Source organism: Gekko japonicus, unplaced genomic scaffold, assembly GCF_001447785.1.
Source record: "Gekko japonicus isolate JY-2015 unplaced genomic scaffold, Gekko_japonicus_V1.1 scaffold5, whole genome shotgun sequence".
Taxonomy (NCBI): domain Eukaryota; kingdom Metazoa; phylum Chordata; class Lepidosauria; order Squamata; family Gekkonidae; genus Gekko; species Gekko japonicus.
In genome coordinates this window covers 3,001,829-3,025,343 of record NW_015168652.1, presented here as the reverse complement: position 1 = coordinate 3,025,343, position 23,515 = coordinate 3,001,829, and the positions used below count along the sequence as shown (strand labels likewise).

Here is a 23,515-nt window from a genome sequence, read left to right as displayed (position 1 = left end):
GCTTCTGAAATCTGGGTCTCTTTAATCCTGCTCAACTTGTGAGGAGAGGAGGCAAGTGTTGCATAAGCACATCCACAAACCATATTTGTGCTTTTCATGAACCAACAGAGGTTTGTTCACAACATCTAAATGCTAACATCTAAAAGTTAACACTGAGTAAGGCTGAGAAGTGCAGGTCTGAGTGGCAAACATACACAGTAGAAGCCAGAAGTACCAAACTGACAATAAGTGGGTGCTGTACTGCCACCAAATGAACAGGTTCCAAGCAAATACATTAATGCAAATAACTGAGGTTTGTAATTCAAGGGAGGCTTGCCTCTTTATAACATATTTCAAAATGAAAACTACTAGTATTGGAGGACAAGGGTGTAGACTTTCCAATTTCCCGGGGGGGGCTGGGGCTGGGCCAGAGGCATTGCTTTGCTAGGAGCAAGGGTGGCTCCCGGGGGAGGCTGAGCAGCTTCCTGAAAATTTCGGCGGGGGCTGAAGCCCCGCCGCCCCCACGAAGATTACGCCTATGTTGGAGGAAATTAATTTACTAAATAATATGCCTGAAGTAATACAAAGGATACAAATGTAAAAATAAAATAAAAATAAAATAAATATTAAAATGACGTTAGTGTGGTCTTTAACATGACTACTTAAGAAAACAAAAATACTGGTGCACAGTTAGTACCTTTAGGTTGAATCCAAGTAAATCACTGATAACACCAGAAACAGCAGACAGAATGACAACTTGAGTGATGTTATAGAGCAGAGGATTCATTGTCAAGCCATATAACCTGAAGGGACTGTCCAGCTCCTAGCAATGAGGAAAAAAAATATTTATACAGGTAGGGTTATAACTTGTAAATCACTGGGTTCAGACAAACAGTCCTCCTTCTGACCAGATTTTCTCCATATCCCTCTCCCATGGCAGTAATTACTTTTACTGATGAATATGCCACAGTTGGATCTGATGAATATACCACAATAAAGGCAAATCCCAGACTTGACTATGTGAGACAGAACTTCCTCCACATCCATATGTGCAATCCTGGCTTTTTAAAAAGGCATTACACTTTAAAAGATAGATAGAAGACAAAGTCACCCTTGGGCACACAGTTTTAGATGTGTATCCCAAAGACTGTGTATAAAAGAGAGTGGCTGTCGTTTACATTTGGAAACATTCACATAGCATTAATGGTAGTGGCTTGCCCTGACTTCTTTCCTATCATTTGGAAGCATCAAGGAGGAAAAGAACAGTATAAGAAAAAGCAGGAAAAAGCTGATGTAGCATTTTGTTACCAGATTTATGTCAATTCGTTAAAGCGCCTTGAGCTATGGGACACAGCACTTAGATTATAAAAATATACAACCACCGTGAACTGCATTACAATGAAAAAAGCAGACCCAATATAAAATCAAATTAACAATTTAAAACAGGAGCAATAAAAACTCCAAACCATTAAAAAAACTGTACCAGGGATATTAAAAACAAACAAAAAAACTCTAACCATCAAAGGTCTGGGTAGACAGGACAGGATTCACATGGCATCTCAAAGATGAAGCATGCTTGGGGTGGGGCAGTGCTGCGAAGGCCCTATCTCTAGTTGACACCTGCCTCACTTCTGAGGGAGGGACTCCAGTGGTGATCTCAACGGGTGGACAGCAGGGGTCGTTTCATAGAAAAAGAGCTAGGGGAACTCATTAGCATAACTCATTAGCATATGCCACACCCCCTGACATCACCGGAAGTGTGTCATAAGGCCACACACCCCGCCCCCAACAGTCCCGGCCGCTGCTGCCGGCCTTGCAGCTCCACTGCTGAGCCCCATGAGGGGCCCAACGGTGGACCTGCAAGGCCGGCGGGAGTGCAAGGAAGCCCCGCGAAGGCCCTCCCTGGCCCCAGGCAGGGAGGAAGCAACTTACCCTCCCTCTTCTCCTGCCTCCTCCTGGCTGAATGAGGGCCAGAAGCGGGGTGGCCAGAAGCAGGGGGGGGGCTTCGTCATGTGCCCCGCCCCCCGTACCTCACCCGGGGGAACTGCGATCCCCCGTGATCCCCCCCGAAATGACCTCTGGTGGACAGGCTTTAATAAAATTAAATTTAAACTGGCAGACTAGAAACTACAAGTATATTTAGCTAAGATACACAATAAAATAGAAACACGAAGGCCTTGTTAAGCCTTGTTAAGCAACATCAATGTACAGGTATGCACGCTAGCGCTCCATTTTTATTCTTACCTTGAGTAATTTTGTAGCCAGTTTTAAAACATTATTCACTAGCGTCAGCTCTTCCTTCTTGTTCGGCTTCTTTTCCATTTTCAAGTACAGATTTATCTAGCAAAGAAAAATATAGCTTTCCTAAACAGAACTTTATCATATAGATTAACTCTAACAGGTCAATGACCTGCTCCTATAATGTCAAGCATGGAGAATGTTTTCCCCTCTTCACTGAGTAACTGCAATGTGCCTTTCATTTTAGAAATTATGTCCTCTTGCTCTAGGCCAAGTGTTTCAAGAACTAATAAGCCCTACACATGGCCAGCCCAGCCCCGTAGCCTGAAAATATTCTGTGTGGGGGCACGTGATGTAGGCACCAGGAAGTGACTGTGGGGGGAAGGTGCCAGCCTGAGAGGCAACCCTGGAGAGGCTGCTGCCCTGCCTGTCCCACTGGCCTTGCCAGGCCTGCTGCCACCACGCTGCACAGCTCTGCCTGCCCAGCGTGCTCAAGCAGCTACCCCCCATGCCAAGGCACCACTGGCCAAGAAGCCCAAGGCAGCAGCCAAGCTGAGGTTCAGGGAGGAAGGCCGGGAGGAGGGCAGCACACCACTCGCCCAAGGCTTCCTCACTCTCTCGGCCAAGTACTCTGCTGCAAGGGTGGTGGGGAAGGAGGACAGAATGCCACTTGCCCCAGGCTTCCCAACCGGTGGAATTTAGTCTGGATCCAAGCCCTTAAGTTGGGAGGAAAAAAGTCCTTCCACCAGGCTTAGCTATTATCCCGTGGTGCTTTCATTTATTGAAAGTTGCTTACACATTGGAAATTCTTGGTACATTACTCTTTGCTCCAACACAGCCACAATGGTGACAGGAGGACTCAATATGAATCCTGTTAATTCCTTATAAAGGAGTCAGGGAAAAGCAATTTGAAGTGCGTATGGGTGGGAGATGGAAACTGAATCCCTTCTCTGACCACGTTTTTCTGTCTGAAGCCACTTCTTCAAGGATGTTTTATTCCTTACTGGGATTAGAGCTAAAAATATGGTTTGGATAGAAGTGCACGAGCAGAAAGGCATATTCAGCTCCTTGTAGCATTACATAGGGATTTAGCAGCAAATACTACTTAGCACAAAGATCTGCCACTGTCACTTTTCTTTATTAGATTTTAGAATTTATTTATTAGATTTTTTAGTTGCCACCAGTGTTCCCTCTAAGCTGAGTTAGTGTGAGCTAGCTCACAGTCTTTTAGCCTCTGGCTCACACATTTTTGTCTTAGCTCAGGAAAGATGGCTCCAGAGCAAACTAATTTATGCAGTAGCCAAATTACTTGCTCATAACTTTAATGCCAGTAGCTCACAAAGCAGAATTTTTGCTCACAAGACTCCACAGCTTAGAGGGAACACTGGCTGCCACTCATTCAAAGGGTCTCATGGTGACTAACAACATTAAAACCAATAAGGTAAAAACAACATAAAAACAAATAAATATAAAATATTAACATTAAAATATTAAAATACATGGCTAGTATTACACTTCTAGCAACTGCCTTGGTAACTCTAATGAAAAGCAGAATATACCTACAGCTTGTCTGCTAGAGTTGCAGATAAGGGGAATTGGGCTGATCCATCAGTTTATGCTATGTGGAGAGCAAAATGGGCAAGAAAGCTTTTCCTCCACCTTCTGTCTTAAGGGGAAAGCATAATGAATCTGGCAGTCCTATTCTAGAGGCACTGAAAGGGTTACAAAAGGGCTCTGCTTTCTCCCTTTTCGCTTTGCATAACAGTATAAAATAAGGCTATGATTTATTGAGGGAGTAACTAAGCATAACTAGAGCATTCTGTCCAGATTTGTCAAAGAGTGTCGAAAGATACAACTAGGTTTGTTTTTAATGTTTTACCTGAAATAACAGAATTATTATTAGTTGACAAAGATTCCAATACACAGCAACAATGAGGATAAGGATTTGGTTAAAACAAGATGTGGCTGTAAAGAGTGATACTGTAACGATCCCAGATAGCATGGAATTTTTCAAAAGCCACAAAGAACATTGTCATCATTCATTAAATGTCATAGGTATAGAATTTCAACTTTTGTCCAAAATTTCCACTCAAATGCCTTTGGAATCCATAAAATGGGGGACTGTTTATTGAAAACAGTGATTATAAAGATCAAAACTTAAACTTCTCAATCAACTCTAGCAATGCTGTGCTATAAATTCTGCAAGTAGTTCTGCAGACAAATGTAAAATAGCCAGAAATTAAGTGATCTACCAAGAAAAACAAACTAAGAATGTGGCATGTTATATTTTATACCATACAATCTATTAGTTTCTATGTATTGTGTCATCTGCTTTGGGAATCCCTTGACAAAATTCCCAAACTTGTCCAACTGTTGTCCCTCTATACTGGAGAAAGAAAAGCCATTTTAATGATAATAATATTTATGATTAGTCTTTTTTGGAGAGCAGTCTACTTTGAGAAGATTGTGACTTCAGACAACTGCATGCATGGTCCACTGAAAAGCAGGCATCTCCAAAACTTTAAGCAACAATATCTTTGCTTCCTTTAAACAGCCAAATACATTTGCAGATGTGTTCACAACTTAAGAAGTCTGTATTTTAATCTTACACATTGGCAATCTGTACATACGATATTATAGGCTTGAGTTTTATGAAGCAAGTGTGACTATACAAATCACCATAAACCTGTGGCTTGTACAGAACTGAACTAATCTCTCTGCATGTGATCGATGACAGTTCAGAATTTCTTGTATTCAATTTCTAAATTAGCAAGGTGGATCTTCCTCATTTTGGAATGGGGTCATCTCTCCTAGCAGAAGAGTTCTCACCTGTTCAGTAAGTAATATTGAGGTATTGCTGTATTTTTTGCTTGTTTCAGATCCAAGTGTAACAAATCGTAGAAGAAACAGAGTTAATGAAATACACCAGATTACTAGTTCCCAGTTGTAGTGACAGTCTAAGAAGATCTCATGCACATGAAGCAGCTGACAGAAAAAAAGGAAACAGCAAATTGAATGGGATGACATTAAAAATATAGGTTAGCATTTCTAATGCCTAAATTTCATAAGGCTTAAGTTAATCTGTATTAATAAGGTACAGGGGACAATTCACAACGAAGTTCTCCTGCAGATGTTCCACAGAAATGCACAAAGCTCTGTAAGAATACAACCTTGTTCATGGGCCCTTGAGCTTTTGTGTGGCTCATTCAGGCCTTCCTTCTGGTGAATGGCTCACTAAGAGCAAAACAAACATGAGTGGGAGGAATTAAATATAACTTTATTTCTCACTGGCTCCTTATTCTACATATACAACGGCAGGATGCCCAAACAAAACATTCCTAGCCAAACAAGCAGTGATTCCTCTATGGAGCTGGAAGCCACATAGCTGGTTGGCTGTGAAAGGGAGTGTCCACTTCTGGATATCAGGCCCCCTCTGGCTTGTCATGTGCCTCTCCTTTGGGCACCACCTTCCACAGTTCTCGTAAAACATAAAACTGAGCAAAAAAGAGCAGGCAATTTAGGAGCCTGCAGCTGATCATGTGAACAGCTGTATCAGTTCCTCCTACTCCTCCATACCTGCTCCCATTTCATGATTGTGTACAAAATGAAAATTGTGTTGGCCATGTGGAGGGAGCTGCATGTACAGTTTCCAGTGGCAAAGCTTGCAGCCTAACTTGTTTCAAAGTACGTTTAGGAGAAAGGGCTATGGCTCAGTGGACGAGCATCTGCTTTGCATGCAGAAGGTCCCAGATTCAATTCCTGGCAGCTCCAGTTGAAAGGACCAGGTAGGACGTGATGTGAAAGACTTCAGCCTGAGACCCTGGAGAGCCACTATCAGTCTGAGTAGACAACAGGGGTGTGCGTTTGGTCTTTTTCAAGCTGCGCCGTGTGAGTAAACTCTGCTTGGGACTCCATTTATGTGGCATTACTTGCAAAAGGCATTTAAATGTGTGAATGGAGTCCCGAGCAGTGAGTTCTGAAATGGAGTCCCAAGCAGTAAGAAGGTGTTGGAACACCTTCTCCAAGTGATGAGTTCCCAAAAAATTTCAGGAACCCTGAATATCAGGAATATCTGGAAATACCGATTTAGGAATATCAGGAAATACCAAATATCAGGAAATAGCATTAGTTTTTGGGTTCAATATACCCAAACCCAAAAATTACCATTTTTTTTGCACACACTTGGTAGACAATACTGTCCTTGATGGACTGATGTTCTGATTCGGTATAAGGAAGCTTCATATGATTGTATATATGTTCATAAGTTTTAAAGATTTTCAATCGTGATGTAGATCAGTAACATGTCAAATTTTCCTTACCTGTGCACAGCAGATAAATACAACAGAAATTGTCAACAAAAAAGCAGATGAGACTATTACATCAACTGATCGTTGAGGACCTCGCCGCTGAAAACAAAACAAAGGGAAACAATCATTAAACTATGAAAGAAGCTTGGACACAAAAACTTATACTTTGTTGAACTTAAAGGTGCCACTTCTGCTACTTCAGACCAACACGGATACCCACCTGAATCTATCTATATGGAACAAATGAAATACGTCCAGATGCATATCATGCAAAAATGGATAACTTTTTAAAACAAGGTATTAAAATTTACAACTGAAAATTTAAAGGAACTGGGTTTAATTTGTATGAACATTTAGCATCAGCAAGGAGGGAGAAAGGGCGGCTCAAGCAGGGGTGGAAACTAGTCAGAGAGTCAAAATACTGATTTTACTGACCAAAATTCCAAAAAACCTGACCAAATACAGACAAAAAACTGACAAATTACTGAACAATATAATGTCAGCCTATTGATAAGCTAGTGTTTTAAAAGTAAAACTAGGACTTCATTAAAAATGATTATTATCTGGCCTCCGCCAGCACCAAAGTCAGATGTGATCCAGAGAAAAGGATTGCACAACTTTTTATTGAATGTTTTAAAATGAAGACAAGGTAATGTTTTCATTACTGTACAAAATTTAAGGCAAAAAAGATTTGCTTTTAAAAATAATCACATACTGTAGATAATAAAACAGCAAAACATATTAGAAACCACACAAAAACTAATCATTATGACAACAAAACATAATCACTGTAAGGTAAGATTTGTCTTTGCTTTTACTTTATGTTTGTTTTTTTGATGAAAAAAGAAGTTATTAACGAACTCTTTTGTTTCTCAACAGTTTTCTGCACTGCATCCGCAAGCATTTTTTTCTTCTTGTCTTCTTCCATTGCTTTCTCCACTCCTTCTAGCATGAGCTGTGCTGTGTTGAATCCCACCATACCCTTTTTCTCAGCAGCCTCCTTGTCATGTTTTGTTGCATCATTTAGCAACGTTTGAGCAGTCATCCTCTTCTCGTTCTGCTGTCTCAGCCTTTTCAGATTTGCTTCCTTCTCTTCCTTCTCTTTGCTCCCCTTCTCTTCCTTTTCACTGTCTATCTTCTTAAACCTAACTCCTCTGCCTTTCCCCCCTCTTTCTTTTCTTTTTTGTTTTACCCCTCTTTAATGACACACTGTTCATCACAATATTGCTTGTAATGAACATGAAGTGCTCTTGCCATCTATAAACGCTCCTGTGTGATATTAACATGGTATACATTGTTTTCATATACATTATATAAAGTTTCTTTGATGATTAGGTGGGCATTCAAAGTTCTCTCAGACATCCAGGCCCTTTCGGTCAAAATGCGTCCAGTTTTTGAAAACCCTCTTTCTATGTCCCCACTACCATGCAATAATGATAACCTTGGTAACTAGTGGGTATTTTGGATCTCTAGATGGGTGTGCCTTTTCAAGGAACTGATTCCAGTGTGTATCTATGCGGCAAGTTTCACTGGCAGTTTCATCTTCAAGTCTTAAAAGGTGTTTGCAGGCTGCTATGAAATGTTTATTTGCTCCTGTTAAAAAGAGTAGCTGTTCCTTTTCAAAAAGTTTTTCCAGCTCGTCACAGATTCTACTTTCACTGATTACTTCTCTCACAGGTATGTAGTGCTCACCACTGAAGGCTTCAAGAGACAACGGTGCTGAACTCTTACAAATTCTTGTGTTTTTACTTCACTGTGCATCACATGCACCAAAGGCTATTCTTTCTGGAACACTCCAGTGAACTTTGTAAATAAGCGGGCACTCATGCAAAAAAAAAATCACATCTGCTTCATTGTCTCGTGTATTGAGAGGTGAATTATGTTTCTATACGTTGTGGAAGATTTCACCAAATCACTTTTACTCTTAGGAACAAAGTCCTTAAAGTACTTCATAACTGAACTAAAAACAATCTGCCTTCTCACTGGGAAGTCATCATGTTTTCCCCAAACTGCAGTAATGAAAACAAAAAAACACAAACTGCATTCACAAAAATCAAAGAAATACTGACTTTACTGACCTATTTTTTTTTAAAAACTGACAAATTACTGACCAAGATGAAAAAACGGACTTTTACTGATTTTACTGACCATTTTCCACCCCTGCTCAAGAAAATATTTATAGGACATTTCCATCTCTCTCTCTGCACACTGTCTGCATCACTACATCTCAAACTGTAACTGTGCTTCCTTCTCCTGAAAACCTCTCTCAAAGTTCTATAGCTTACAGAACTACATTATCTCCCACAACAAACAAACAGAATTGTGGAGGGAGGAGATCCATTTACTGTAAAAGGAGCTGCTGTAGAGAATATAATTATCCGTTTGGAGACTGGGGAAAATATACAATAAGAACATGTAAGAAAACACTATGAAACAAGGCAGCTGGTCTAACAAGGAAATGTCTTATTTTAGGAATACAAGGGACACACCTGACATGGTTTCAGTTGCTTAGAAAGATACTGAGACCTTCACCCCAAAAATCACAATAGTTTTTGAATCAGAGAATGACAGTCCTTGGCTGGATTACCCAAATATTCCATCATAAATAAGGCCAGTAAATATTCTGCAATTCTTATTGAGGGAGAACACACAAACACATGCCAGAGAAAGGTTAGCATGGCAGTTTGGAGTGACAGGATCCACCAGTTTAAAATTCAAATGCCAGGCTCTCAAATTGTATTTTTAGATATTTTTATCCTTTGAGAGAACAAAAAGCTGCTAAACTATTCACTGCTGTCTTTTTCCCACAAAAACAAAGTACTGCTATTTTCCACAAGAATGAAAGGGGCAGTCAGAACAAAATATGGGCCTGGTAGTCGTTTTACTTGTTATATGCAGAGAACCAAGACAAAGTCACCAGATTCAAACATGAGCCGTCCTGCAGCACCTAAAGACTTGTGGCCACTTACATCATACTAACAGGTGTCAATAACACTTAACACAAAGGTTTTCCCTAGAATGGTAGAAGGCTGGTATGACACTAATGCTTTGTAGAAATATCTCTTGGAAGTCTTCCTAATAATTAGCAACTGCTCTATTGGGACACTGCTTCCTTTTTTTTACTGGTACAGCCACAGGCCAACAATTTTCTTACAACTATTGGAGCTGGAAGAAGCCTTGGATTAATCACGAAGGGTGATTTGTAGGTATAATGTAGCTAAATTAATTACAGACTGAAAAATATCCTGTAAAATATTATTGTTTCTTCTGAAATAATTTGTTCTGTTTATTTTTTCATTAGCTGCTTAAATAATGAAATGTACCAAAAAACTGGCTTTAACTCAAAATCAGACAATGAGACTAGAATTTCTCAGACTCCATAAATTGCACTTGCTGTATGTTTTTGGTTGGCACTCAAAGATTCAGTGATAGCCTTTCAGCTCTACATGTTCTGTCTCCTGCCAGACAGCAGCTGTCCTTTTTCTGTTTTACTACAGATGAGGTCATAACTTGATCTTTGGCTGATCTATAAAAGCATGGAGATGTTGAAAAGGCATTCCAGAGCCTACCCTGACTCTTGATTAGGCTTCTCTTTGCTAATCTGAAGATTATAAAAAAATAAATTGTACTAAAATAAAGAATAGTACTAAATTTAAAACAGAATTCTTTTCAAAATGTTTTATCCCACTTGTAAACCAACTGGGTCTACAAAACAGCTTACGCAGAATTAAAGTCCAAGCAATATTAAAAGAAACAAAATAAAAATAAACATCAGCATTTATATAACCAGGGGAGCTCACTAAAACAATAATCAGACCACTATATATATTGATAGATAAGACATACACACGTCTTGACCTAAATCCATGTAACCTAGTTGTCATCACTACTACATCTTGTGGCAGTGAATTCCATAAGTTAATTTCTCACTGAGTGAAGTAATACAGTAAAAGTTGTGTTATCTGTCAATTGATATCCAGAATGCTCAAATAACTGGCATAGCCCATAGGGAAAGTTTCTCCCCTGTAAGCCACCAAACCAGTATTTTGGAAGGTCCATCCTTTTAACTAACGATATTCTCCCACACACGGAGAAAGTAAACATTTAAAAACAAATATAAAACTACAAACAAGGAAAATCCAGATTCAAGACAATATTGAATATAACAATGTAACCAGTATACTATATAACAAAGTATATTTATCAGCTTACCAATTAAATAGGCTAACTATGTTAATGGTTGAAGGAAAAGGTACAAACCTTTAAGTATGAGCGGAGAGAAAGCCACATTTTAATATTTTGCACCTTCTTTAACCGGAAGTGAGGAACTTCTGATTTTCGTGCCCTTCTTGCAGATGTTAAATGGCCAAAGAGTTTGGCAAAAAGCAATCTCTGCAAAAAAATGTTTTAAGGCATTACATAATGCAGGAAAGAATCTTATTTAGACATGCTGACTGCCTTCAATTATTTTAATAGGCGGAAATCACTACGAGCTCAATCAAAGTACAACATATACCGGTATATGCAATAAATCATACCAAATACAAGATGGCACAACCATTATATCCCATACTTTAAAAACACTGAAAATATAGTAAGGTATCTGTATTCCCTCTTGGATGTAAATCTTAACATGGTTGTGGTGGGGGGGTTGTGTGTATCAGCAAAACTGAGAGTAATACTGTAAGGGATCTAAACTCCTAGCAGTCACTCAAGGCAGGATGGTCACAGCTGAGACACCAGACTAAGATGCATCCAACCCCTTCGGGGATCAACGACCACATCAGCAGAACAGAACAGACAGTTCCAATGATGATGGGGGCAGAGGAATCCTCAAAGGGTAGCTATTGGGGCAGCAGCAGTAGTGGAAGGTGGCACTGGCGGAGGATCTTTCATAGACAATGGCAGTGATGCTACAGCTAACTTCGTTAGTACTGCATTGAAGAAGGCAATGATAAAACACTTCTGACCAATTCTTACCCCAAAAACGCTATGATGAGGCAATCCCAAATGAAAAAAGAAACAGTGCTGGAAGATCAGGTCAGATGGCACTCAATCAGCTACTGGGGAAGAGCTAGGACAACTACTGCTATTCTTAATAATGCAACTTGGCTAAAGCCAAAAGAATGTTCAGTTGTTGATGTGAATGGATGCAAAATGGAAGTCCACGGTTGTTTGCCACATATAATTGGAACATGAGAACTAGGAATCAAGATAAGCTCAAAATAGTAAAATAAGAAACGGAATGCTTAAACAGCGCAATCTTGGCAGTGAACGAACTAAAGTGGACTGCGTTAGGACATTTTCAGTCAGAAAATAGCAAAGCGTTTTACTAAACTGAGTTGCTCATAGTGAGGCAAGATGAAGTGCAGTCAGTCAGGGGCTATAATGCGAAGTCTGATTGCATAATATCAGACTTCACTGAAAGCCTATCAATATAACCATCATTCAAGTTTATGCCACAACTACAGATGCTGATGAACAAAAAATTGAAAGTTTTTATGCAAGTGTCCTGGAAGAAATTGATCACACACTGAGACAAGATGTGGTGATAATCACAGGTGACTAGGACGCAAAAGTACAGATCATGAATTGTTAATATCAAAAATTAGAATAACACTGAAGAAAAGCACCAAAACATAGTGTCAAAATACATCTAAGCAACATCCCTGAAGAGTTTAAAACCATGTAAAGAACACATTTGCATTACTAAGTTCAAGTGACTGTGAACCAGAACAACTATGGGTTGAAACCAGAGATATTATCAAAGAAGAATGTGCAAAGACTATTCCTGTACAAAAAGAAAAGAAAAGAGACTTTTATCACTTCTTCTGCTTATTAAATTTCTAAATTCATTATCTATTTTACTAAGCTTATATTTTCTGTGTTCTCAAATTACTACATTTATCTATCAGTTGCATTTACATTATACCAATCATAGGCTGCGGTCACACGTAACAGAAGCCACACAAGTGAGACGGAAAACAGCCGGAGTTTCCGGGCGCGATCTCACCAGCACATCTGGGAAACGTAGCACTCCCGTGGCTCAACCGAGGCTTCCAGCCGAAACTGCGTGGCAAAAAACTAGTACCTTGGAGGTACTAGTTTCCGGAAACTGTGGGGCAAGGGCGGGCGTCTGATCACGTTTCCAGTGGCATCCGGCGCCCGCCCATGTCCCCTTGCAAATAAGGTGTGTGTTTTTTGTCCAAGTCTCTGTGGATGCGCATGCGCATGCGCACCCAACGGAGCATGCACATTTGTCATGTACACAAAAATAAAAAACAGTTTGCCGTGGCGCGCGCTTCTTCGTTGTGCGCCGGCTTGTCCTGTGATCGGCACCTCTCCCTTGCCATGGAACCTCCACGGTACCTCCACAGGACCTCCACAGGAGGTCTGATCATGTAACTGCGCAGTAGTTTGCCCCAGGGCAAACAGCCACGCTTCTCCTCTGCAGTTTCCTGCCCGTGTGACCGGGGCCATAGAATCTCTTCCAAGTTTTTTGAAAATTACATTCTGTGCCGGCTCTTGTCTCAAGTGTCAGTTTGTCATTTTCCACTGTTTCAAATAGTTTATTCACGTACTCTTGTTTTGTTGGTATTTCCATTATTTTCCAATATTTGGCATATACTATCCTTGCAGCTGTTGATATATGAACTATCAAATACCTATCTGCTTTATCAAAGTCTTTCGGAAATATATTCAATAACAGTATCTCTGGAGTAAACGGGATATTAGTTCTTGTTATTTTTTCCATTACCTCATGAATCCATTAACTGACGAACTATACAAAAGAGTTGAAGGGATGACATATTCCTTCCAAGAAGAATCTTTTGAAGAAGATCCTACAGTTTCAGAAAGTGAAGTAAGAGCTACACTGGGAGCAATTGGGAGAAACAAATCACCAGTAATAGATGGGGTATCAATAGTGTTATTCCAAGCTACAGAAATGGAGTCCATTAAAATCTTAACAAGATTGTGCCAACAGATAAGGAAAACAAAACAAAAGCCCACAGACTGGAAATGCTCCATTTAGATCCCAGTTCCAAAAAAGGAGATGTCAAAGAGTGCAGCAACTATCGGACCATTGCATTAATTTTGCATGCAAGTAAAGTGACACTTAAAATCTTACAGCAAAGACTGTTACCATATATGGAATGTGAAATGCCAGATGTTCAAGCTGAATTCAGAAAAGGAAGAGGCAAATTTGCATTGGACATTGGAGCATACAAGAGAATTTCAGAAGAAAATCAGTTTGTGTTTTATAAATCAGAGCAAAGGTTTTAACTGTGTGGATCATAGAAAGCTATGGTTGGCTTTAAAGAAAATGGGTGTGCCACAGAAACCCATACTCTGGACAAGAGGCCACTGTTAAGACAGGATATGGAGAACAGAATGGTTTCCAATTGGCAAAGGTGTCAGATAAGGATGCATTTTATCTACCTATCTCTTAAATCTGTATGCAAAAAATATCATAAGGAAAACTGGATTAGATTTAGATGAAGGTGGAGTGAAAACTGGTGGAAGGAACATTAACAATTTGAGATATGCAGATGACACCACATTAGTGGCAGAAAACAGTGAAGACTTGAAATGACTATTGATGAAGGTAAGAGCAGAAATTGCCAAAGCAGAATTACAGCTGAACATCAAGAAGACAAAAGTAATGACTACTGGGGAATTACATAACTTTAAGCCTGACAATGAAGAAACTGAAGTTGTTCAAGATTTTCTATTCCTTGGCTCCATCATCAACCAAAAGGGAGACTGCAACCAAGAAATCAGAAGGAGATTGCAACTGGGAAGGGAGCCATGAAGGAGCAAGAAAAGATCCTTAAGTCACAAAATTACTTAATGGTGACCAAGATCAAGTTAATTCATGCCATAGTATTCCCCATTACCATGTATGGGTGTGAAAGTTGGACAATGAAGAAAGATGACAGGAAGAGAGTAAATTCCTTTGAAATGTGGTGTTGGAGGAGAGTTTTACGGATACCGTGGACTGCCAAAATGACAAATAGGTGGGTTCTAGACCAAATCAAGCCTGAACTCTCCCTAGAAGCTAAAATGATTAAACTGAGGCTGTCGCACTTTGGTCACATCATGAGAAGACAAGCGCCACTGGAAAAGACAATAATGCAAGGAAAAATCAAAGGCAGCAGAAAAAGAGGAAGACCCAACACGAGGTGGATTGATTTCATCAAGGAAGCCACAACCCTCATTTTGCAAGAACTGAGAATAGCTGTTAACAATAGGACATTTTGGAGGGCATTAATTCATAGGGTCCCAAGAAGTCAGAAGCAACTTGACAGCACTTAACACACACACACACACACACACACACACACACACACATCTGTATTCCAATCAGAAGCATGTAAAAGAACATGAGAAGCTTGGAACTACACCTACCTGCTTGTAGGTTCTCTCAGCCACGCACAGGAGAAAAAAGAAAATCCACACAAGGGAGACACGGACTATAAAGCATATTATAACCATGAAAAGAACCATTCTGTCGTCATTTGACCCAAATGCTATAGTAATAAGTTCGGTAGCTGAATGTGTAGCTAGATGCTCCAGATCCTTAGCTTGGGAAAGTCGAAATACAAATGGAGTCAACCCCAGGATTAAAGAGACGACGTTTCCAAAAATCTGATAGCCTATTCCTGGTATATAGCTGTTCACCTAAAGATAAGAAATTTTAAACACACACAATTTAATATAATGTACACTAACAACAACTCTTTATTATCATTTCTCCATTTGAACAATTGTTTTTAATACTTTTGAAAGGTAAACTATACCACCTCACAGCCATTTCTTTCTTTTTTATTTATAATTTTATTTTACAACATAACCAACATATACATCAAACAGTTCACAATAAACTTTGTTTAAAAGTAGATCATATTATGATACAGAGTGTTCCTTGGAAGAATATCTTTTCCCATTAAATAACTTATGATTGGAAACCAAACTGATTCCACTTTTTTCTCATATTGTGTAGCAGAGTTTTTATACAAATTAAATGATAATTTACTCAAAATAAAATAATCCTATATCTTTATGAGCCATTGTTGCACTGTGGGAGGTTTGTCTCCTATCCATTCTATTGCTATCATTGATTTTGCTATTGTTAACAGTAGAGAAGCAGTTTCCCTCTGTCTTGATGTCATTTGGTTTGTATCCCATTTTCCCAAAAATATCACTTCCGTTTTTTGAGGTATTTGTATAGATAGCATTTCTTTAATCACCTTAAGTACTTCTTCCCAAAAATTTTGTATCGTTTTACATGACCACCAACAGTGTAGGTAGTCTGCTAATTGACCGCATTGTTTTAGACATCTAGGAGAGTGTTCAGAATTTATTCTATGTCATAGTATAGGTGTGACTTGCCATCTAATCAGTATTTTGAATGCTTGCCATTTAACTGTAAAGATTTTTGATATTTGGCTAGGGGCATTCCATATTTTTCCCCAGTCTTCTTCTGTTAATTCAAGATTTAAATCTCTAGACCATTGTTTCTGATATAATGTTTTCTCTTCTTCATCTGCCTTATTTAGTATTTGGTATAAAATAGTAATTAAACCTGGGTTTTGTTCTTTTGCTTCATTGAGCAATAATTCAAAAGGTGTCACGGGTCTTTTCCTTGTCTGCTTCAATTGGGGTGTTTCTAATAAATGTTTTATTTGAAGATATTTATACCAATGTACTTTGTGTTGTATTTTTTGTTCTAATTTGCTCTTTTCTATAATTTTATCTTTTTCTAAAAAATGGATTATTCTTGTTATGCCTGCTTTTGTCCATCTTTCAAATTCCTTGGTGTCTCGTCCGGGGGGGGGGACCATTTCTGGTTTATATATGATGCTTTATATGAAATTGTTGGTGCAAGTGCCTTTTGTCTTTTTTGCCATATTTTTACTCACAGCCATTTCTAATGTAGATTGTGGCAGATTCTTTCAGCTCTTCTACGGGTGCAGGTGGAAGGGCCTTGTTCCCCCACCCCACCAAGGTTATGCTGTGGACTGTGAGACTTATGTTTGGGGGGGGGGGGAAGCCATGCGGGACAAGGGCTACAGTGAGGAGAGGAATCTGGTGAGATCACTCCTTTCTTGTCCCAGCAGAAAAGCTGGTAAGATTCATCCCAGTATCTATTTCATGCTCAAAAAATCTTGAAGCTCAAATGGGATAACTTTCTGGAAGTTTTTAAAAAGTGGTTCCAATTAAGTATTAAATTTGTTGGTTAAAATAAAAAGAACACCTTAAACCCCAGTTTTTGGAGCTGAGATTTGTCCTCCTGATCCCAATGCGAACCTGGGTCAAGGTGCAAGAAATTGCTAGCCTATAAAAGCACAAAGTTAGAAGATCAAGGGACACTGAGCCACATCCTAATCAGATCACTTTAGCTGAAGGAGAACAGGTCATTGCTTGAAAAGCCTGAGGAAGTATGAGGCAACATCTCACCCAGAAGACCAGAAGTAATCAGATCAGAATTTAGTAATCAGATTAGAATTTAGCAACTCCATCAGTTAAAACAGTGTGCCTTTTGCCACAAAAGATTATTCCCTGTCATTATTAGCATATTCTTCATATTCATATAAGATACTACTAAGAGCAATATAGTGCTCTCTTGTTAGATTTATGTCTGGACCCAAGGTTCTGCCAGTTTTTTGCATATCCTTTTAAATCAATCTATAAATCAAAAGGAAAAACCTTACTATGGCCCAGTCACTTCCAGGTTTGGTACAGTTTGGATTTATTCTCCACAACCCAGTCTTATATAGCATGGATTCACTTCTGGGCCCCAAAATTCCATCTTCTCTTTCAGAACCCTACCTGTCTGCTTTATTAGTGTGGAAAGAATCCTCCCCTCAAAGGTGTGCTTGTGTACTCTTGGATGCCTCCCATGTCTCAAGACCTGCTCAGGACTCTGACACACACTATACTGCTCTCCCTTTCCTTCCCTGGGTATTTAGTAGCTGCCCAGTTGTAATCACGGGTATATTCTCTGCTGGACAACTAGATCAGATTCTCCAGTTCTCTTTCCTTTTAACCTTCCCCCTCAAGCTCTCTCCTCCCTAGACATATGTGTAAGCAGGGCTCCTGGCTCACCTTCTTGGTGCTCAGTATTATTCTCTTGTTCTGTTTGGTTCACTTCTCTACTTTCTTTATAAGGTTCTCTCCTCAATAAATCTTCTTTCCAATTTAGATCCTACATGTGTTCTTGGCTGCATCTGTGGATACCTTCCATCCTGTGGTAGAATCTTACCACATATTCAAACATCCCGATTACTGCCATATGGACCAGTGCTCTGAACTGGTGTTAACTGGTTCTTAGGAAGCACTTGGGAGTACTGATCCATAGGACATTTTGCTTTGAATTTGAGCCAGCATATCTATAGTAAAGGATGGAGTTAGAGGCTGTGGAGGAGAGGAAGTATGTCTATTGGGTAAAGGTAAAGGTTCCCTTGCTCGAAAGCCAGTCGAATCCGACTCTAGGGTTGCGGTGCTCATCTCCGTTTCAAAGCCGAAGAGCCAGCGCCGTCCGAAGACGTTTCCGTGGTCATGTGGCCGGCATGACTAAACACCAAGGTGCACGGAACGCTGTTACCTTCCCACCAAAGTGGTACCTATTTATCTACTTGCAATTTCTTGCTTTCGAACTGCTAGGTGGGCAGGAGCTGGAACTAGAGACGGGAGCTCACTCCATCATGCGGCACACTCGGGTCTCGAACTGCTGAAATAAACGCTGATCCCAATACTGGTATGGTATTCAGATCTGGGATTTTTTGGAAACCCCATTTTTTCCAGGTCCAATAGACCCGAGAAGAAAAATACTGGTTAAAAAAGAAGAAGCCAGCCCAGAAGCTGGCCCCGGCATCTGTGTGCCACAGGGAGGTCTCTCCCCGCCACACACATGCGGTTTAAACAACGCTGTAGGAGAAGCTGGCCCCGGGATCTGCTGTGCCACAGCTAGCAGACTGTGTCCTGCGGGACTGCAGTAAAAGTTCAACAAACAGCAATCTGCTCCTGCCTCTCTGCTGTTTTCAGATCTACCAATAATTCCTGGATATATCCGGGATTCTCTCAGGATTCCACCCCCCCGCGCCGGTTTTTCTGGAAAAAAAACTGGATACATTTGGGAAACCAAAATATATCTGAAAAAATACTGATAAGGTATTTTTCGTGTATATTTTTGGCTGCAGTAGATCTGAATGCACACTCCTAACCTCCACTGCTGGACCTCCTGATGGCACCTGGTATTTTTGGCCACTGTGTGACAGAGTGCTGGACTAGATGGGCCATTGGCCTGATCCAACATTGGCTTCTCTTATGTTCTTATGTTCTAACGTCTATGCTGAGTCTAAAGCTAGCTTTGTGAATGTCAACTCTGCTTGGTAAACAGGACTGTATTAATTGATGGCAGCATCTAGTTTCACTGACAAAACAAATTAATTTGCTCAAAACTACTACTTCTGACTGATACAGATCAAAGTGATGCTTTACATTTTTATACTGATTAGTAATAGTTATCTGTTTCGATTTAAGTGAGGCAGTGCTGGACAGTGCTTTCTGCATTTATCCAGTTTTATGACTGCATAAGGAACAAGACAAAACCTAAAGAATTCGAACAAGGTATAGCCATATACTTAGGAATGCAATCCTAAACAGGTCTATTCAGAAGTAAGTCCCATTTTATTCAGTGGGGCATGCTCTTAGATATGTATGTTTAGGACTGCAAGCTTTAGTATGCAAACCATGCAGAAAAACAACATCTCTACTGTGGGATAAAGATTGTTTTAAAAATACACTCACCCTGTTCATTATCATGCCACTGATTTCAAGTACCGACATATCAGCTTTTTTGCAGTCATTACCTTCCCAAACAATTGCACTGACTTTTTCCAGCCCAGGGTTAGAACTGTGGAACCAGGGCAAATGACTCTGTCCAAAAAATGAAAGGTATTCAGTAATATAGTGAGTCTATATACATGACAAACACTAAATCAGCACATATATTTCATCACAAGAATTACATTAAAACTGTATTTAATCCAATTTTCGGACACAGTTCTGGCAGATTTGGCAAGTTGTGAGTGACATTTGTTTTCATTACACCAACCTGATGAAATGGATCATCCCTATACTCTTTCTTCATACATGAATTAACTTGAGAGTTCTCAACATCTGTTTCACTGGTACAAGATGAACGACACTCTGCACAATGTAATAAGTCTTCCCACAATACGTCTTCTGTCTCAGACTCCGGCCTTGTGCTCTCTGAATCTTGTCTGGAACTCGAACACCGTGAACTGCAACTAGTGCCTGATTTAGGGATATCCTGGAAGACATGTTATATATTACTAAATGCTGATGATTATCATGTTTTACAGTGCAATCTTAAAAAAGAAGTGAACCCAGAACAGGATGAAGGTAATGGCTATTCAAATAGGCAACGGATGATATAGTTACAACTGGTGACCTGTGATACTTGTGTGGGAGGGATCCCTCTCCCCGTCTTAACTTACCACCCTTGCCAGGGACGACATGGCTGCTGGTCACACACCCTATTGCCGCCTACCGGCCTGACACTACTGCCAGCCTCCATTGCTAGGCCAGCACAACTTCTTATCCCCCCCCCATCACTACTGCCATCCCTGGAGCTGCAGCAGCTCCTAACACCCCCCCCCCACACACACACACACTGCTGACACCGGCGACTGGCCTGGCATACCTCCCAGCCTTGCTGCCAGGTGCACTACAGCTGCTTCTTCTCCTCCCCATTGCTTCTCTTGTCCCCAGGGCTACCGTGACTCCTGCCATCATTGCCAACAACACCGGTGGGGGCACAGTGTGGCTCCTGGCTTTGCTGCCAGGCCCCCATAGCTTCTGCCTCCACTGCCATTGCCGCTGCCATTCACCCTCCCACACACCATTACTAAAAATGCTGGCGGACACAGTGTGGCTACTGGCTTTGCCACCAGGCCCACTGCAGCCTCTCTCGCCATCTCTGCTGCTGATGCCACAGTGCCCCCCCCCCACTGTCACAACCCTCACCAGGTCCAGTGTACCTCCCAGCCTCAACTACCAGATCTGCCACAGCTTCACCACAGCAGCAGTCGTCGTTGGGGCAACTGCTGGTCCCAGGCACCTCCTCCCATCACTGCTATTGCCATGGATGCCTGGAGGAGGTATTTTGGGGGGAATTTCAACCCTCCCCCAAAGTGTACTTTTTTAAAGGTTTCAGATTTTTCTGCAAACCCAGGGGGTCCTACCACATTTGTAGAAATATCTGTTTTGGCAACATATGCCCCCAACCCACAGATTTAGATATCCGGATGGGGGCCCCACCTGAGAAACAGAGATATAGATATGCTGTGCCCACCTTGACCTGGATAGCTCAGGCTAGCACAATCTTGTCAGATCACAGAAGCTAAGCAAGGCTGGTCCTAGACAGTTTTGGATGGGAGATCACCAAGGAATACCAAGGTTGCGATGCAGAGTCAGTCAATTTAGTTTATTTATTAGATTTGTATCCCACTCCTCTCCCTGCTGACAGGTCACCATTTGTAACTATATCACCTCTTGCCTATTTGAATAGCCACTGGCAAACCACCTCTGAACATCTCTCACCTTGAAAACCGCACAGGGGTCACCATAAGTCAGCAGTAACATGACGGCAAAAAATAAAATTCTGCCCCCAGTTGAGGATACTGCTAACTCCCAAAGATTTTGTCCCTTAGCAATAAGACAACAGAGTGGATCCCCTGAACTGGCCTTTTCCCTGGATGACTAGGAAGCCTCTAGCTCTTGGGAGGCGAAGGAAGGGGTGCTACCCTCAGAAAATGTCAAGATGACAGGGCTTAACCTGAGGCCACCCCCCACCACCACCGTTTAAGGAAGGAGTCAGGTATGGCAACAAATGGTCACAATTCTACTTACAACCTGAGAAGTTCCTAGCTAAGGCTCATTGCAAAGAAGGGAAGGGAAGAGAGAGTGGACGGGAAATAAAAAGAAAAAAGAAGAAAGGCCTGGATAATGGCAAGTATAAACACACTAGAGCTCATCTGGAAACTGCTTCCACACTACAAGAAAAGACAGGTCTGGAAGTAGGAATTGATCCCACTTTTCTGAGAAAAGAGATCATGACCGCCTTCGCCCCTAACTGTATCAGACAGATCAACTGAAGGATAACAAGCATGAGCAAATCCCAGGACATGAGATATACTTCAAAGGAAAGAACTAGGTGCTCGGGAAAGAACACCCCTAATTTATTAACTTCAAACATTTATATCCTGCCTCTCCACCTGACAGCAGGCAAGACAGAGAATAAGCATTTAGTATACAAGACAAAAATATAAAAACACATTAAAGTTAGCAAATGCCAAACAAAACAGCAGGGAAATAATAGATATACAACAGTAGAACCACCGCCAAGGAATCACTAAAATCTCTTTCAGATAAAAATTCTAAATAGACCTATAAAAAGATGATGTCAAAATGAAAAAGGAGTATGTGCCAAGTGAATGTTCCTAGGGAGGCTATTCTCAGTACCACCGCTGAAAAGGTTCTATTCTTGGTAGCTATCGGCTTTACCTCCATACACAAACTCAGTAAGCAGGCAGCCATACAGGGATGACAGCAGCACCATACACTTTACTGCTTCCAGAAAACCTGGTTTGGAACCAGTGCAAGAGCTTACCTCTGCAGGGTAATGTTTCTTATAGTGATGGGACTTCCTGTTTCGAAAAGCACAATCGTTGGAAGCACGTTCTGCACTACGACGCAAGTGATAGCCAGCTTCTGGTCCCTCCTCACTTGAAACTTCATCAGATATGTTTGCCAATGTTCTGTGAGTATCCTAGGGCAATTAAGGGTCAGCTGCTAGTAAAAGTTATGTTGCTTTTGTACTAATTATAGCTTTGCAAGGACTGCAATTAATCTCTGTATATTTCAAAATGATACAATAAGACATAAGCAATATCTTACCTCCACAAGGCAACAAGTCTCACAGAATGGATCATTTGTGCACTGATCATTTAAGAACTATTTAAAAAATTCCATGCATGATTGGTCAACGGAACAAGTACCTTTTGGTACCACAATGTTTGTACAGCATTCTAGAATGCCCATCTGTACACACTAACGGTGAACTGCTCAATGAACTCGGAGAGGGGAAAAAAGCAGTAGGAACATAATTACATCAGTTCCTCCTCTGGTTTGCTTGCTGACTTTCTTCTATGTTGAGGACTTGCATGTCCTCAGTTTTGTTTTTGAGGATAGCTAGTTATTTTTCTGTGCCACAGAAAGAGAGAGCTGAAAATGCAAATATTCCTATTTATATGGCTACTAGTAGTTCCACATTTTTAAACAAATGTTAGTAAAGATGCTATACTAAGCGTATCCAGCAGCAAAGCTGAATACATGCAGGAGTTTCTTGGCTGGGATAATAACAGTTGTTGAAACAAGCCAAGATGGTAAGCAACTGAAGGAAACAGCAGCTCTCTTTCAGACATCAACAGTAGTAGTGTTTCCTGTTAGAATTAGAACACACCATAAGCTATACCAATATGGTTGCTAAATCAAAATTTTAACATGATACTACTACATTACTGTTTTTATTATTTTAAATATTAGGAAGAGGAAGCATTTTGAACTAAGTACACTAACACTGTTCCATGCATTGCCAATATTCTGAAGTGGCAATACGTGGAAGTAAATCATGCAAATGAATGTTTTAAAATTATCAGCTGTGTAGCTTGCTTTTCCTCAAAGGAACTCAGAGCAATTGTATCAAATTATTTCCATTTCAAAATGGCTTCAGAAAATGGCCTTTGCACATTCCATGCTGTAAATAGAAGTCATAGTTTAAATCAGAAAAAAACCAGCATCTATTACGTATATCCCATTACCTGCCATAGAAACAGGAGTCCCTGGGTTTCAGCAGAGTTGCAGTCACTGAAACAAATTTTATGAACTCCTCCCTCCTGCTG

The 23,515-nt window shown here is 40.5% G+C and overlaps 1 protein-coding gene across 3 annotated transcripts in view; it reads right to left on the bottom strand.

Moving 5' to 3' along the window:
* Positions 1-23,515, bottom strand: part of PHTF2 (putative homeodomain transcription factor 2) — a 144,857-nt gene that overhangs the window by 1,959 nt on the left and 119,383 nt on the right. For all 3 annotated transcript variants that reach the window (XM_015415078.1, XM_015415080.1, XM_015415079.1), the window contains 9 exons: positions 22,225-22,383; positions 19,645-19,863; positions 19,338-19,466; positions 14,934-15,206; positions 10,785-10,916; positions 6,537-6,623; positions 5,047-5,202; positions 2,224-2,319; positions 677-802 (listed from right to left, as the gene is read on the bottom strand). In XM_015415078.1, coding sequence (XP_015270564.1) covers positions 677-802; positions 2,224-2,319; positions 5,047-5,202; positions 6,537-6,623; positions 10,785-10,916; positions 14,934-15,206; positions 19,338-19,466; positions 19,645-19,863; positions 22,225-22,383 — 1,377 coding nt within the window. The remainder of the gene's footprint in view (positions 1-676; positions 803-2,223; positions 2,320-5,046; positions 5,203-6,536; positions 6,624-10,784; positions 10,917-14,933; positions 15,207-19,337; positions 19,467-19,644; positions 19,864-22,224; positions 22,384-23,515) is intronic.